The 18,828-nt window shown below is 32.8% G+C and overlaps 1 protein-coding gene across 1 annotated transcript in view; it reads right to left on the bottom strand.

Moving 5' to 3' along the window:
• LOC136834631 (putative mediator of RNA polymerase II transcription subunit 29) overlaps window positions 1-11,345 on the bottom strand; it is a 16,490-nt gene extending 5,145 nt beyond the window's left edge. The window contains exon 1 of the mRNA XM_067097211.1: window positions 11,200-11,345. Within this exon, the coding sequence (XP_066953312.1) occupies window positions 11,200-11,345 (146 nt within the window). The remainder of the gene's footprint in view (window positions 1-11,199) is intronic.
• Between the last annotated feature and the right edge of the window lie 7,483 nt (window positions 11,346-18,828).

Below are 18,828 nucleotides of genomic sequence, written 5' to 3'. Positions count from 1 at the left end.
ATATGATATTATACAGTTGTATGATATTATACACTGGCCGCCTTCCCCTTTGTCACATAACCTTTAAAATCACTTGCCCCATTTTTCCCTGGTTAATCTTTGATTTCAGTTCAATAACATAAATGCTCTGGTAATTCTCTGGACAACTTTAAATCCTTTCATTTGGGTCAGAGATATTGTTTGGAAATTATTTGTAGATTCTTTGATTAAAATGACCTCCTGTTGTGTTAGTCTTCTTAAGTTGGAAATTTGAAATATTACTTTAAAAGTTAAGTCAACGTTCTTAGGTTGGTTATTCTAAAGAAGATACATTATTGTAGATTTATAAAGTATTTCTGATATTCAAATACCTTTTAAAATTGAGCTTGCTCTGCAGTTTAAAAGTTTTTCCCAGAGCCAAAACGCTTTTTTCTTTTTTACTTTAACTATTCCTGTTTAAATATTCTTGTTTGGATTATTTGCACATTTATTGAATAAAATGAATTCCAGCTATGTTAGTCTTCTTAAATAGAAAAATTAAAACGTTCTCAAGTTGGTTATATTAAAGAAGATACATCCTTGTAGATTTGTAAAGTATTTCTTTTAAAACTGAGTTTGCTCTGTAGTTTAAAAATTTTCCCAAAGCCAAAATGCCTTTTTTTTTTTAGTTTAACTATTGCCCCGTAATTAATCAAATGTTTTGGGAACCACTGAAAAATTTTTTCGCAAAAGCTGAAGCTATTAAATCGCTTCCTTTGAACCTTCTGTGTGGCAAAATTATCAGGAAATCTACCTTTGTTATGTTACGGTACGTCATGTCACCTTTTTTCCTTCCGTATGAACGCAGCGAAATGGAAAACAAATTTCATGGAGTGGAAAGAATAGTGTTGAGTTTCATGGAAGCGATTTTGTCTGTTTGTAAAGAATCTAAAATTCCTGAGAAAAATAAAAATTTAATGTTTATGTCATGAAGGCTTTGATATTCTTTTAATCCAGAGGAATTAGAGGAAGTGCATCAACTATTTAGTTAAAAAAAAAGGGTGAAAATAAAAAAAATGGATTTTGCGTAATGAAAGCTAATAAAGTTTTTTTTTTTTTTCAAAGGTCAGAGAGGCGTGCAAGCTAGGGCCCTTATCTCGCCCAGAATTAATAATTGGAATATAAAATATTAGTCAGATGCCAAGACTGGGACCTATGTGGTCATTCAGCGCCGAAAGGGAAATTGAGAATAATAAGGCTTCAAAGGTGTAACAGGAGGAAAACCTTGCAGTTGCAATACGAAACGATTGTTTAAGAGGGTGGAAAGTAAAATGGAAGAAAGAGAATATGAAAGGAGGTACAGTTAAAGGAATGAAAGGGGTTGCAGCTAGGGGCCGAAGGGACGCTACGAAGAACCTTAAGTATAATGCCCACAGTACAGGGCGTGAGGCGCACTGTTGGCACTACTCCCGTATGGGGTTATATTGCCCAGATCTGTAGGACTGGAAGGACTCTGGAAAGTATAGGACTTAATCCCGCATAAACATAAATAGAGTAATTACCTATTAATTCACTTAAACTGACGCGTATTATTCCAAGTTATTTTTAATTAAACACTTCATCATTGCAGATGACTGAGTTGTTCATCCCGATATACCAAGAGAAGTGGCATATGATTTAATTACATGACTACACGTAATTACTAAATGAGCGACTGGGAATTGGTCTCAATTAAGGTACCTTTTTTTTTTTTTTTTTAACTCGCTCACGAATTCAGAGGAAGATTTGAAGTAGCTGGATTGAAATTGTATTTTTAACAGGATTACTGAGAAGCCTTAATTATTTCTTTTATTAAGGATGAGGCTTCTAGCGTTCCACAAACTGTAATTGTTTAGATTTTTAGTTTTCTATAGAAAAAACTATTGTGCCGTCTTTGTCTGTCCGTCCGCACTTTTTGCTGTCAGCACTTTTCCTGTCCGCCCGCAGATCTTAAAAACTACTGAGGCTAGAGGGCTGCAAATTGGTACGTCGGTCATCCACCCACCAATCATCAAGTATACCAAATTGCATCCCTCTGGCCACAGTAGTTTTTATTTTATTTGAGGTTAAATTCAGCCATAATCGTGCTTCTGGCAACGATATAGAACAGGCCACCACCGGGCCGTGGTTAAAGTTTCATGGGCCGGGGTTTATACAGCATTATACCGAGACCACAGGGAGATAAATCTATTTTCGATGGCCTTCATTATACGCTGTGGCATCTGTACAGAAAACTCGATTGCGCAGAAGAAACTTCGTCGCATTTTCAACTTATTTTTAAGTATTCACATTTTTCTTTGTCTACAGAAACGGCCTGAAGTTCAAACCAAAACGATAAAGTGAGTTTGCGATTCAAAGGGCCATTTGCGTTCGTGTAAAAAAAGATTTTTTTTTTTTTTTTTGTGTGTGAAATTATGAGGGAAGCGTATTTATGGTGTGTGCTTTTGACTCTTTAAGTATTTTGGATGCAAGCTCAAAACCCGTGAGGTGTGAGTCGTATTTATTTATTTAATTATATAATTGCCAGTTACAGTAACGTTCGTACGTTTCATTGACAAGTAATTTACAAGGTCACTTTATATCTATCTATCTATCTATATATATATATATATATATATATATATATATATATATATATATATATATATATATATATATATATATATATATACGTATATGTATGTATATATATATATATATATATATATATATATTATATATATATTATATATATATATATATAAAAATATATATATATATATATATATATAGATATATATATATATATGACTATTTATCACATCACTGTGATTCATATACAATCAGAGACAAAACAAATATGGAATTTTTTATGATATTGGAATTTTTAAAAATTCCCTTCGGTAACATATATGAAAAATATATTATTACACAGGTATTAATTATAAAGACGTTGATAGCTTTTTTATATATATATATATATTATATATATATATATATATATATATATATATATATATATATATATATATATATATATATATATATATATATATATATATATATGTATATATATATATATATATATAATGTATGAGTATATATACCGTATATGTACATATGTATATATATGTATGTATGAATAATTTATTGTTTACCTGTGCCGTTTAAAAAGAGGGTAACGTAAGAGAGAGTTGAGATGGCGAATCATTCAAAACACTGTGGCTGGACAGAGACAAAACAAATATGGAATTTATTACTGATATTGCAATGTTTCACAGAAAAAGTGTTATTACACATTATTAATTATATAATGATAAATTTGTCTGAAAGATTAATCAAGTTATTCTACCATAAACAAGTAAAAAATGCGCCAAAGTTTCTTCGGCGCTGTCGAGTTTTCTGTACAGCCGCTACAGCGTATAATCAAGGCCACCGAAAACAGATCTATCTTTCGGTGGTCTTTATAGATGCTGTGAGGCGGCCCACTGAAACTTTAACACGGCCCGGTGGTGGCCTATCCTGCGGTCAGAAAAAATGTGGACGGACAGACAAAGCCGGCACGAAAGTTTTCTTTTACAGAAAACTCAAAAAGTAACGATGAAAATTAACAGAGTATAACTCACAAATAAAATGAAGTTTATAATTAACCTTTCCATTAGCGGAATCCTGATTTTTATATCCTACAGACCGAAGGCTTGAAGAAAGGATGATTATTTTCCAAGAGATGTTAATTATCTCCGTCAACGCTAGAACAGCTCTAATTTTGCCTCGTGTCGATGCTAATTTCTTTTAGGAATGGGGAAGCTTCTTAATTGGAAGTATGTATATATATATATATATATATATATATATATATATATATATATATATATATATATATATATATATATATATATATATATATATATATATATATATATATATATATATTATATATACATGTATATGTATATATAATATATACATAATGTATATTTATATATGTATATATATACATATAATATATATGATATATAAATATATATATACATATATATGTATATATATATATATATATATATATTCATATATTTTATATATACATATATATAAATATATAAATAATATATAAATATATATATGTATATATATATATATATATATATATATATATATATATATATATATATATATATATATATATATATATATATATATATATATATATAAATATAATAAAATCGCATATGTCCCTTTTAGTTTCAAGACAATATGTTTTATTATAATTTATTTGTGTAATTAGAAATACATAAAATGTATAAAATGTATTCTCTGCCCTAAATCCTTTTGAGTTAAGAAAAAAAAAACACTTAATAAAAATAACCTAAATATGACCGAAAAAAGTCCGCATTTAAAAGTTAGGAATTTGGGATAAATAATGTGATGATATATTCTTTATTTTTTTTTCTTTTATATTTTAGCTTTTAACGTAATTTGAAATTTTACCGAGGGAAAATATATAAATATATATCTGTTGCTTTGGTCTAGTGTCAGTAAGGATTCCTTTCTGTCACTGAAAGTGGATGTGTGAAGAAGCAAGTTTTCTGTGGATGGTTGACCTTGCAACTCATTTATTCTGTGGATGGTTGACCTTGCAACTCGGTTATTCTTTGGATGGTTGACCTTGCAACTCAGTTATTCTTTGGATGGTTGACCTTGCAACTCAGTTATTCTTTGGATGGTTGACCTTGCAACTTAGTTATTCTTTGGAAGGTTGACCTTGCAACTCAGTTATTCTTTGGAAGGTTGACCTTGCAACTCAGTTATTCTTTGGAAGGTTGACCTTGCAACGCAGTTTTTATTTGGAAGGTTGACCTTTAACTCATTTATTCTTTGGATGGTTGACCTTGCAACTCAGTTATTCTCTGGATGGTTGAGTTTGCATCTCAGTTATTCTTTGGATGATTGAGCTTGCACCTCGGTTAATCTCTGGATGGTTGACCTTGCAACTCAGTTCTTTGGGTGGTTGACCTTGCAACTCAGTTCTTTGGGTGGTTGACCTTGCAACTCAGTTCTTTGGATGGTTGACCTTGCAACTCAGGTATTCTTTGGATGATTGTCCTTGCATTTCTGCTATTCTTTAGATGGTTGACCTTGCAACTCAGTTATTCTTTGTATGGTTGGCCTTGCAACGCAGTTTTTATTTGGATGGTTGATCTTGCAATGCAGTTTTTATTTGGGTGGTCTACCTTGCAACTCAGTTATTCTTTCAGTGGTTGACCATGCAACTCAGTTATTCTTTCAGTGGTTGACCATGCAACTCAATTATTCTTTTGATGTTTGACCTTGCAATTCAATTATTCTTTTGGTCGTTGAACTTGCACCTCAGTTATTCTTTAGATGGTTGAAATCGCAACTAAGTTGTATAGCGTTTAGTGAAATATTTGATATGAATAATTTGTAGTTGCTTGACTCAGTAGTGCTATAATGTAATTACCAGGTAATTGATCTTTATTTGTTCAGGCTGAGATAAGCCCCATTCCCTAATCCCACCTAGGTTTCATCCACCATTGCGTGAGAAAAAATTAAACATGTCAGCCTAAGCTAATTTTCAAGTGATTTTAAATCATGTTGTATTCCTGGTATTATTATTATCTCTACTGTGATTCAGTCATCCCTAACAACACAGCAGTTAAAACTTGTTGAATTTCCAGACACGAATAATGCATGTTACCCTTATCTCGTTAAATTATCAGGTGATTCAGTCACGCTCATTAGTGTTTTCAGTTGAGACAAGTCTACCTTTCACAAAATGCAGCGTCCCTTCATTACAGAAAATTGGTTTCCATTCCACTGCTCCCTTTCATAGAAGAGAAGAGACAAATATAGACAGAACAATGGCAGACTTCACAACAGCGCCAACTCACAAAGGGGCTCAAAGGGAGTGACTTTATGGCTGTGATTTTGCCATCAATATTTTTAATTCTTTTTCGAAGGATTTTTAAATTTTTTTTTTTGTCAATGTATTCAGTTTTCGATTGGGTAGATTTTTTTTATTTTTTAATTGAAATTTTATTTCATATCAGGTGGAAGTTGTAACTTGGGTAACACTTATTAAAATAAAATCATACAATCTATTTATTTAAGTTCATAGGAATTGAAGATAATTTACCATTACGGAGATTTTTCAGATTTACGCAGTCATTTAAATTGTTCATGGATATTTACGATGGAAAATTATTTCACCTTTCAGTTACACTTTGTACGTATCTCAGTGATGATTTTCCAGTTCAGGTAAATAATTTCAGAATGAAAAAGGTTTTCACTCCAGACACTTTGGAATCTAAAGTAATTTTATCTTCAAAAGGACGTTTGACATTGAGAAAATTATTCTAAAACCAAGTCAGCAGCGAGACGTTTCAGAGCAAAACCGTCATTTTAACATCTTTAAACTAAAGTTAACTATGAAAGTGCATTTTAACCCGAGAAAATTAAATGTATGTAGACATTGCAGGATATAAAAGGCATTTTAGCTTTCTAAGAACATTTCGTTTCTAGAATGAGTTTCTCACAAAGGAAGTATTTCATGTCCCAACAGATGCTTCAACTTAATAAGGACATTTTAATTCTGTAGGTTTAAACTTTGAAATAACTTTTCCACTTCTTGCGAGAGGCATTATTTTTCAAAAGTTATTTTGACTTATTGAAGACATATTAACCTTGGAATATAATTACAATATCAAAGATAGATTGTCGCTTCGGAAAAACTTTTTCTAAAAGGCATGTGAACTTTAAACAAGTAAAATATGTGCCGAAGTCTCTTCGGCGCAATCGAGTTTTCTGCGCAGCCGATACAGCTTATATTCAAGGCCACCGAAAATAGATCTATCTTTCGGTGGTCTCGGTATAATGCTGTATGAGCCGCGGCCCATAAAACTTTAACCACTGCCGGTGGTGGCATATCCTATATCGTTGCCAGACGCACGATTATGGCTAACTTTAACCTTAAATAAAATAAAAACTGCTGAGGCTAGAAGGCTGCAATTTGGTATTTTTGATGATTGGAGGGTGGATGATCAACATACCAATTTGCAGCCCTGTAGCCTTAGTAGTTTTTAAGATTTGAGGGCGGACAGAATAAAGTGTGGGTGAACGTACAAAGCCGGCACAATAGTTTTCTTTTACAGAAAACTAAAAAAGTTTTAACTTTGGATGATTATTTGATTAGACGAACGTTATTAACCTCCAAAAAGCTCAATCAAGAACGGAAACATTCTTTTCAACATTAAAGGGAATTATAGGTTTACCCCCTCCACTAAAAGTAATTTCTAAGTCCTGAAAGTTTTATGAGGGTCGAGCGAAGGGCTGATGACCCTGTACTGTAAGAGAGAGAGAGAGAGTGAGAGAGAGAGAGAAGAAGAAGAAGAAGAATTGTGAAAAATAACTGAACCCTGCACCTGATCCTAGATGTCTGAGGAAGTTTGGATTAGTGAACTCTGAGCTGACATTAAGGATTGAGAAGTAACTGTGTGAATATGAGAGTGACAGGAAAAAGGGGGTTGGACCCTTATCCATTATCTTTTCCTTTGGAAATTAAATTTTAAAATAATTTCGGTTAATGCAGAAACATTTGAGAGTAATTGTGGGGTTAATGCAAAACGTATGAAAATAATTTCAGGGTTAATGCAAAAACGTTTGAAAGTAATTTCAGGGTTAATGCAAAAAGTCTGAAAATAATTTTAGGGTTAATGCAAAAAGTCTGAAAATAATTTTAGGGTTAATGCCGGAAATAATTTCAGGGTTAATGCAAAAACGTTTGAAAATAATTTCAGAGTTAATGTAAAAACGTTTAAAAATTTCAGGGATAATTGAACAACGTTTGAAAATAATTTTAGGGTTAATGCAAAAACGTTTGAAAATAATTTCAGGGTTAATGCAAAAACGTTTGAAATTACTTTCAGGGCTAATGCAGAAGCGTTTGAAAATAATTTCAGGGTTAATGCAAAAACGCTTGAAAATAATTTCAGGGTTAATGCAAAAACGTTTGAAAATAATTTAGGGTTAATGCAAAGACGTTTGAAATTACTTTCAGGGCTAATGCAGAAGCGTTTGAAAATAATTTCAGGGTTAATGCAAAAACGCTTGAAAATAATTTCAGGGTTAATGCAAAAACGTTTGAAATTACTTTCAGGGCTAATGCAGAAGCGTTTGAAAATAATTTCAGTGTTAATGCAAAAACGCTTGAAAATAATTTCAGGGTTAATGCAAAAACGTTTGAAAATAATGTCAGGGTTAATGCAAAGACGTTTGAAAATAATTTCATGGATAAAGCAAAAACGGTTGAAAATATTTTCAGGGTTAATGCCAAAACGTTTGAAAATAATTTCAGGATTAATGCCAAAATGTTTGAAAATAATTTCAGGGTTAATGCAAAACGTTTGAAAATAATTTCATGGGTAAAACAAAAACGTTTGAAAATAATTTCAGGGTTAATGCAAAAACGTTTGAAAATAATTTCAGGGTTAATGCAAAAAGTTTGAGAACAATTTCATGTATAAAGTAAAAACGTTTGAAAATAATTTCAGGGTTAATGCAAAAACGTTTCAAAATAATTTCAGGGTTAATGCAAAAACGTTTCAAAATAATTTCAGGGTTAATATAAAAACGTTTGAAACTAATTTTATTATTAGTGGGAAAAGTGAAGACACTTGTGTCAAGACGCCCCATGTAACATGCTCTGTTTCTATATACTGGGTATTGGTTCTAAAAATTGATAGAAAATTGATAACTGTCAAACAAATGTTCCCTTATTAAACTTCCCCAACACCCCCTCCCTCAATATGATAAGACTTATTAATACTATGTGAATATAAAAATTATAGTGTTACTCTTCAAGTGAAATGATTGAATATAAATGTCATTGCATTTTTCACTTTTGTTGATTAATTTTCAACTGGACTAAAATTCATATGAAATTCTATCTGAGCACATGTCAAAAAAATGGAAACGTACTGCAATGAAGTTCAATACCAACTTAAAAGTAAAAAATAAATAATATTGCAATAAATAATAACATTTAGTTCGGAAGATAAATGAGAAATATATGCAGCCACATTATAAAAAATTCATTTTTTTTTTCAGATATTCTACAAAGGCCTTGTATGTGTCTCCCGGCAGGTATCGTCACTGTCAATTCAGAATGAAGTAAGCTTTCATTTTTTTAGATTTTCTTCATGTGGTGATATTTAACTTAATGTGAGTTGTATGGAATCCTGTCTTAATTGAATGAAAACAAAACAATAATTCATATGTTTGATTAAGCTTAAAAGCAAGAGACTTTGTTGTCATAATGTCTCTAAACTAGATTACCGACAACATTCTAATACATATGTATGACTATTTTTAAGCCTAGTCATGAAAGAAATATATATATATGTATATATATATATATATATATATATATATATATATATATATATATATATATATATATATATATATATATATACATATATTTATATATACACACACATATATATGGTAAAATATATTATAAATAAATATAATATGAGATACAAAAACATATATATATAATATAGACATAAACATAGATATATAAAATATATAGGAACGACAGTACATACAAAAGTTGATACCAAAGAGTAAAACAAAATCCTCGAAGTTTGAGAGTACAAAAACAGACTGAAAAAGTTTTGCAAACATAGAGGCTTAAAATACTGCACAGGAACGACGCCCACGCTTCGTTGAGTTGATTTGACAAAGAGGAAACATCCTCGAAAAGCCATATGCGAAAAATGACTATATATTTGCAGGCATTCGCTTATGGAGATATATACACAAGCATATATGACACGTATATATATATATATATATATATATATATATATATATATATATATATATATATATATATATATATATATATATATATATGAAGATAAACTCCACGAAGGAAACGGAAACACTGGGAGTGCTGTGAGGCCTTTCGACGCTGTGTCTTTATTTAGCAGACTGAAGAAATATAAAAGTTATGTTTACAAAGAAAGCTCATATAAATGACAGATGAGCTTTCTTTTGCAAACATAATTTTATATTTCTTCAGTCTGCTATATAAGGTCTTATAGACTGAAGAAATATAAAAGTTATGTTTACAAAGAAAGCTCATATAAATGACAGATGAGCTTTCTTTGCAAACATACTTTTATATTTCTTCAGTCTGCTAAGTAAAGGACATAGCGTCGAAAGGCCTCCTGCAGCACTCCAGTGTTTCCGTTTCCTTCGTGAATTTTATCTTTATTTATTCATTCATCACGTTCCATATTTTCGTGATTCAGTTATATATATATATATATATATATATATATATATATATATATATATATATATATATATATATATATATATATATATAATCGACAACAGATAGAGCTAAATAAAAAGCGAGCCAGTTATAAGAACTAAAATTACGATACCATTCTGCTTGGTGAACCTTTTCCTCATTGTTTGCCTTCGTACAGAACCTGTGACGTAGCTACGAAAGGCAGTTAGCAATAACTCGTTCGATTCCGTGTCAGGTTGTCGTGGCTAACGGCTAGAACGAGTTTCCTCCTCCCGAAGGTGTTCTGATCGGAGTTCAGGTAACAACCTTGAAGATATTATTAACACGCTGTTACCAGGTGTAGTAGTTGTAGTATTAGGCATCAGTCAGCCGTCAGTGATGAAAGCTTTTCAACACAAAGTGGCTTTCAAGATGAAGTCTCTACGAACAACAGGATATGCCGTCATTGGTCTTGGTTTAACCTGATTGTGTAGCAGCTTTATGTATCGTAAACGAACGATTTATTCAGTGCCTTCTTGGAGGTTTAAGATATGTTTAAAGCACCAAATCTCTCTCTCTCTCTCTCTCTCTCTCTCTCTCTCTCTCTCTCTCATTGTTATGATTGCTGGAGCTCGGAGTTGGTAACGATGATTTCGTATGTTGAAGTGCAAGGGTTGCTGGTGCTTTCAACATTGTCCTTTCATTGACGATGTTGCAGCTCTGCAAAGGCACTGAGGTCATTAAACAGTGAGTCGAATAAACTTGTATTTGTTCGTCCATCAACCCATGTCATCGGAAGAAAGAGATCCTTAGGGCTATAACTCGACAAAATGCCCGGTGAAGCAGGTAAACAGCCTGGGTAGTACTACAGTAGGTTCTTAAATTGGAATCGCTAGACTTGCCAACACATGGCTTCTATTCCACACTCGCTGGATATAGTATGGGAAGTGAAGGCATCTTTACAAAGATTTTTAAGTCTCAAGGACGTCCATCGCTTCACAAAGGGCACAGCACTTGTGCATCCAGCAGAAGGGAGGGCTAAGGTCATGAGGTGTGAAGACTTCAGCTTACCGGAATAAGTTTTGGGAAATAGTCAAAGGAGCTTCGGGAATTGGAATTCTCCAGCGATTTTGTGAATGTGTGAGAACCCTTTAGAATCTATTCAGACATCCCCAGGCTATCACAAGGTAATATTGTTGATGATTCCGCCATGAAAGTAACTTTTTCGGTATGTTTTCAGTTTTAAGAGAGAATTGTGTAACTGGTTATTTGTCGTCTGTTTACGCCAGTTCCAGTCTTGCTTGCAGAGTTTGCTCTATCTGTTTTGACTCTATTTTCTTTACATACAGGATATTGGAAGCCTGTATTTTAATCTTTTCGTCATTGCAAGGCTTAGAATAACTGTTATGCGGACTTGGGGGAGCGTGTTTGTCAATAAATTTGTCGAACACACGATTGAGTTCTCAGTCAAAACAACTTTATGTCAGATTGGTGTCACAGGGAATTTATCGAAGGAAACCAGTGATGCCCATATCGAAAATGATTTTAAAATTAGAATTGTTGTGGAGAATATATGTCGATATTCTGTTGACACGAACGTTTTTAGTTGGTTAGTCGCCTGGACGCCTTTGAGAGAGAGAGAGAGAGAGAGAGAGAGAGAGAGAGAGAGAGAGAGAGAGAAATATTTCCCCTTGTCACAAACAAATATTCCGTAGGTGTGTTTGTATTGTATAGTCGCCTGGACGCCTTTGAAATAGAGAGAGAGAGAGAGAGAGAGAGAGAGAGAGAGAGAGAGAGAGAGAGAGAGAGAGAGAGAGAGAGAGAGAGAGAGAGAGAAATATTTCCCCTTGTCACAAACAAATATTCCGTAGGTGTGTTTGTATTGTATAGACGCCTGGACGCCTTTGAAAGAGAGAGAGAGAGAGAGAGAGAGAGAGAGAGAGAGAGAGAGAGAAATGTTTCCCCTTGTCACAAACAAATATTCCGTAGGTGTGTTTGTATTGCATAGTCGCCTGGACGCCTTTGAAATAGAGAGAGAGAGAGAGAGAGAGAGAGAGAGAGAGAGAGAGAGAGAGAGAGAGAGAGAGAGAGAGAAATATTTCCCTTGTCACAAACAAGTATTCTGTAGGTGTGTTTGTTATTGTACCAAGCACTCGAAACATACACTAAAGACCTGAAAAATCAAGACAAAGAAATATTATTTACTTGACAGTCTGACTTGAAATCAGTCAATCCTGAGATATCTTAATATCTATTCAGTGAAATGAAGATGTCTTCTTATTTATTTATCCCTCTGTTGAGAAAACCTGAGCAAAGGAAACCGCCTACCAGCCTGCCTGTGGCAGATGGCGCTGGTCTACTGCCGCGTGAGCCAGCTGTCACAGAATAGTATTCCACCACCTGTTGCCTTAGGGCGATATCAAGATGGTGGAGCTAGGCTGTATAGCCAAGTTGATGTATAATACGTACGTTAATGTATAATACATAATATACATATACTTCTCCACAGCATCGGTTTGGGAGTATGAATTGTAAGCATAAGAAGCGATGAAGTATTTTCTTCTATCGTAAAGATGTGTGAAAGGGTTGTGATCTCTCTCTCTCTCTCTCTCTCTCTCTCTCTCTCTCAGTTTGTTTTATATATCTCTATCTATCTGATATATATATATATATATATATATATATATATATATATATATATATATATATATATATATATATATGACTATTTATCACATCGTGATTCATATCTCTCACTACCTCCCCAACCTCCCAGTTTGTTTATATATCTGGACTTATTATCTATCTCGGATATGAAAATATATTATATATGAATATATTACGTTTATATCTTGATTATTTATATATATATATATATATATATATATATATATATATATATGTGGTGTGTGCATGTATATCATCATTAAATATTTACTTACAAGGATGGAGTAATAAGGGAAATGGACTATCCCGAAAAAAATCATACGGCGAATAAAATCTTTTATAATCTCTTCCGCAGCCTTACGCGGCCTTCTTGCAATAATGGGAGAATTGCAGTGTTTCGAAAAAGCTATCAGTATTTACACCTTACTGCTTTCTATCTTTTACTTCTTCTTCTTCTTCTTCTTCTTCTTCTTCTTCTTCTTCTTTCTTGGGTCCTTCCTTTAGCTTAACGAAATGGGTCCTCCTCCTGCTCCTCCTGCTCCTAACCTCCTCCTCCTCCTCCTCATCCTCCTCCTCCTCCTCCTCCTCCTCCTCCGTAAACGCCGTGTCCCTTAGAGGCGCGATAAGACTGCTCAAGATGCTACGAAGGACACCACATCCCTTTGACGGAAGGACGCCTTATCGCCTGGGCGTTTTCGCTCGCCTTCAGGAGTCACTCTCGCTCTCTCTCTCTCTCTCTCTCTCTCTCTCTCTCTCTCTCTTCTTCTTCTTCTTCTTCTTCTTCTTCTTCTTCTTCGTCCAGGCCGATGGTCATCAGCCATTTCCAGAAAGCGGTGGGGAGTGACCTCGTCCCAACCCGACCTTATTTTCCAGGTTTTTAGTTTTCTGTAAAAGAAAACTACTGTACTGTGCCGGCTTTGTCTGTCCGTCCGCACTTTTTTCTGTCCGCCCTCAGATCTTAAAAACTACTGAGGCTAGAGGGCTGCAAATTGGAACGCTGATCATCCACCCTCCATTCATCAAACATACCAAATTGCAGCCCTCTAGCCTCAGTAGTTTTTATTTTGTTTAAGGTCAAAGTTAGCCATAATCGTACGTCTGGCGCCGACATAGGTACCAACATCACAGGCGACCGGACCGTGGTTGAGTTTCATGGGATGCGGCTAAGAGTTTCATGGGCTGTGACTTTGGCCACCACCCGACCGTGGCTGAGTTTCATGGGCCGCAGCTGAAAGTTTCATACAGCATTATACGCTGCACAGAAAACTCGATTGCACCGAAGAAAATTCGGCACATTTTTTACTTGTTTATTTCTGGCGTCACTTTGTCCTCATCGTTTTTGAACGAAGGAAAATAATATATAATTTTCATTATTTATTGTATGAGGATTCTGATTATTTTTTTATATAATTTTTCTTTCTATGAGACTCCTGGGCCAACCAGAGAAGTGAAATTTTAATAATGAATATTTCGCTTCTGTGACGGTAACAGTGGTGTAACGATGATTATTACCCAGTGGACTTTGCTTTCTAAAAGTGAATTTGCAACTTAGCGCTAGTTGGTAGTTCTTTTTAGTAATGTGAAAGAGTGCCTACAAGTGCTAGTGTATATATATATATATATATATATATATATATATATATATATATATATATATATATATATATATACATATATATACATATATATATATATATATAATGCATATATACATGCACATGTATATATATATATATAATACATATATGTGTGTATGTATATATATATGATTATATATGTGTATATATATATATATATATATATATATATATATATATATATATATATCCATCTATCTATCTATCTATCTATCTATCTATCTATCTATCTATCTATCTATCTATCTATCTATCTATCTATCTATCTGTCTGTCTGTCTGTCTCTACAAGATCTGAGCATTCAGAAAACCCGTAGAGGGAATTGTGTTCACAGAATAACAAAACTTTTTTTGTTTTTATTTTTGATTTCATACCTTTTACGAGAGTTGACTATTACCAATTTACATAGCAAATGTTCGTAGGGCGCTTTTCTGGGACGTAGTACCTGATGCAGAAAATGAGATCTAAGCACTTTGAATTTTTACGTCGTCATTATGTAGGGGGGTTCCTTCCAATCTCTTGAACTTATAGAGAGAGAGAGAGAGAGAGAGAGAGAGAGAGAGAGAGAGAGAGAGAGAGAGAGAGAGAGAGAGAGAGAGAGAGAGAGAGATCATTTGAAAGTTTTTAAAAGTAGTGGTAGTAGATGCAGCTTTTCAGAAATAGCCCATAATTTTTATTCCATTTCTTCAGTTTTAAATGTCACATTATTATGACTTTCAAGAGTTTTTTTTATCTATGGAGAGAGAGAGAGAGAGAGAGAGAGAGAGAGAGAGAGAGAGAGAGAGAGAGAGAGAGAGACCATTGGAAAGGTTTTAAAAGTAGTAGTAAGAAAGGCATCTTGTCAAAAATTACCCCATAATTTTCATTCCATTTCTTCAGTTTTGAAATGTCACATTATTATGAATTTCAAAAGTTTTTCTCTTTTATTGAGAGAGAGAGAGAGAGAGAGAGAGAGAGAGAGAGAGAGAGAGAGAGAGAGAGAGAGAGAGAGACACTATTGGAAAGATTTTAAAACAATGGTCTTGTGTTACTGCAAATGGGTTTTGACATTTTAATTGAAATATTGTTCCGGTGTGATTTTGCAATATATATTTGTTAGCCGATGTTGAACACAAAATGTCATTTTTATTTTGATAATATTTTTTGCGTTTACTTTTTATCGTATTCAATTAAGTGAGATGTAATAGTATTTTATTTACAGAGGTAGAGGCCAAAGTTCGATCCCACAAAGGGAAATATCTTTGGCCAGTTTGTTAGGAAAATTAACGTTTCTATGTTTAGGTAAGGAGTGAATAACGTATTTAGTGGTCAGTCGACTGTTTTAGACCGCCACCAGAAAAGAAAAGAAGTCAGTATATGGCAACTTTGATGCTTCTTTTTCGCCTTCTTCTTTCCAGATGTAGCCGAAATCTAGCACGCCCCCTCCCCCTCGTGCCCCCGCCCCCTCCTCCCTGCCTTTTGGCCCGAGGTCTTGTCATGCTGATTTATACCCTGGGGTAGACCAAGGGGAAACTGGCAAGTCCTTGTTGTCTTGAATCTCCATCTCTTTTATTTCACTGCGGCTAAAAAAAAATAATAATAATAAAAAAAATAAAAATAAAAAAGAATCGCCAGAGATGATGATGGAAAGTGGACCATCTCTCTTCAGCAACGTCTGGGGCGTTCGTTTCTGTCCTTTGAAGGAGGGAAGATGCCAGGCGGTGGTGCTTTTGTTTTGTATTTAAATTTTTTGGGGGGCATTTCATTTTTTTGGTTTTAGTTTTGTATTTTTTTCTATATGCATTTATTTTCTTTCTTTTATTTTTTTGAATTTTAATTTTTTTACTCTTAAAATTTTTTTTTGCATTTTTTATTTTTTCTTTTTCTTTTGCATTTTAAGTTTTTTCCAGTAAGTTTTTTCTTTATTTTCCAGTTTAAGTTTTTCTTTTGCTTTGATATTTAATTTTTTCGTGCATGTTAAGTTTTTTCCTTATAGCTGGCGTTTGTGTTTATGGAAGGGAAAACCGAAGTATACGGTGTATGGAATTACTTAGGGCCATTGTGGCTCAAGTTACGGAGAGTGTCAGGAACCTTGACTACGTGTAGGAAATCGTCAATTTTAAAGTTATTCTAAAGTTTTATAATCGTACTAATTTTATACTAGTTTTATACATATATATATATATATATGTGTGTATATATATATATATATATATATATATATATATATATATATATATATATATATATATATATATATATATATATATATATATATATATATATAAATATATATATCAATATATATGATATATATATATATAATATATAAAAACAGAGTGAGAAAAATCATGAAATTGTTTATATAGTTTGGGCAATACTCTGTTTTTATATTTATATTAGTCTTGTTCTTTCCTTCATATAGGTAGGTTGTTTTAAGATTTTAGTGAACTTCTTTTACTTATTGAATGTGTTTTGTTTTTAAATATTTTTACTACAGAAAGAGCTGTTGTCATTGCATTAATTTGCTATTGATGTTCGCCAAATTATATTATATTTTATAGCCTTGAAAATGCGACTTGGAATTCGTCGCGAAACGTCGGCATTGAAAATAAACTGTAGATGATGAGGATGCCTTTCCCTACTGCTTCCTTCTGTGATGTATAGCTCTGGCCTTATATGTATATATATATATATATATATATATATATATATATATATATATATATATATATATATATATATGTATATACGTACATGTACATACATTATATATATATATATATATATATATATATATATATATATATATATATATATATATATATATATATATACATGTGTGTGTGTGTGCTTGCGTGAGTATTTCCCCAGAGCCCTAACGGATGTAATCAAAATAACGAGAAAAAATTTTGGTAATCCATAGTGAATCGATAGTTCCGCATCTTGAAATGGGGCATATATATTATTAATTGGCAACACTGCTATTACAGTTTGGCAACACTGGCATTACAGGTTGGCAAACCACCATTACAGATTGGCAGCACTGCTATTTCAGATTGGCAATACTGGTATCAACGACTGGCAACACTTCTGTTGAGATTGGTAACACTGCTATCACAGATTGGCATCACTGCTGTTAGGACAATACCAAAGCGAACAGTAGACATGTCTCTCCATTAAGTCAATAATTTATTCACTGGGTAATAAATTACTCTGTTCGATTTATTAAACCATCTTGCATTATATATGGCCATCGGTAGCCTAGACCTATACCCTTCAGGTTAGGGCCCGTGTCTCTGTTAGTGATTATTATTGTTAATAAATATTATTTGTTACTGGTGCCTCTGCTGTTGCCACATATTAATATATATGAGCATCTTCAGTTGCTGACCTTATTTTCCATCGTTCTTTCGAAATGTTAAAATGATATGTTAAGAACTGCATAACAAGAATGCATTATTAAAAGCAGAGAAAGCTTATGTAAAGCTGATTACATTTTCAGAATAAAATCATTTGATGTAGCCTTAGCCAGAGCGAAGAAAAGTCAAAGAAAATCTATATTTGAAAGACTCTCTTTTCAAATGATTCTTTGGGCATAAGACTCAGTTAGCACGCATGTGACCTGTTTTAAAAAAAATATGAAAAAAGTGAATATGAGAAAATATGTATCAATAAAGAAAATATTCATTAATATTTCCTATAACCACCTTTATTAAAAATAAGGTGATTCAGTCTCTTAGGGAAGGTTTGGATCAACATTCAACGGAGGCTTTTTTCATTTCATATAGGTCTAGAACTTTCCCTGGATATAAAGTGTTTGTCTCTACAGCTGTCCCATCCTATTTTCTGGTTGTGTCAACCAAAATTGTTCGATTTGGTTGAAATCTGCTTATTTTGAGTAGGGGTGGAATGGGGGTGGGGGAAATGTGGTCAGTGTCGCATTCCACTCGAATAGGTATGTGGGTTTCTCCTCAAACCCAAACGTGACAGGTTAGTGTATCGTAATGGTTAAAAATATAGGTCTAGAGTCAGGCAAGGCAATTGTGTGTATATGTGTGATTAAAATTATATATATATATATATATATATATATATATATATATATATATATATATATATATATATATATTATATATATATATATATATATATATATATATATATATATTATATATATATATATATATATATATATATATATATATAATTTTTTTTTCCGTGATATTTTTACTGTTAGCTTCACTT

The sequence above is a fragment of the Macrobrachium rosenbergii genome, chromosome 54 (assembly GCF_040412425.1).
Source record: "Macrobrachium rosenbergii isolate ZJJX-2024 chromosome 54, ASM4041242v1, whole genome shotgun sequence".
NCBI lineage: Eukaryota > Metazoa > Arthropoda > Malacostraca > Decapoda > Palaemonidae > Macrobrachium > Macrobrachium rosenbergii.
Note: the sequence above shows the minus strand (reverse complement) of the source record. Positions and strands in the feature narration are given on the sequence as shown.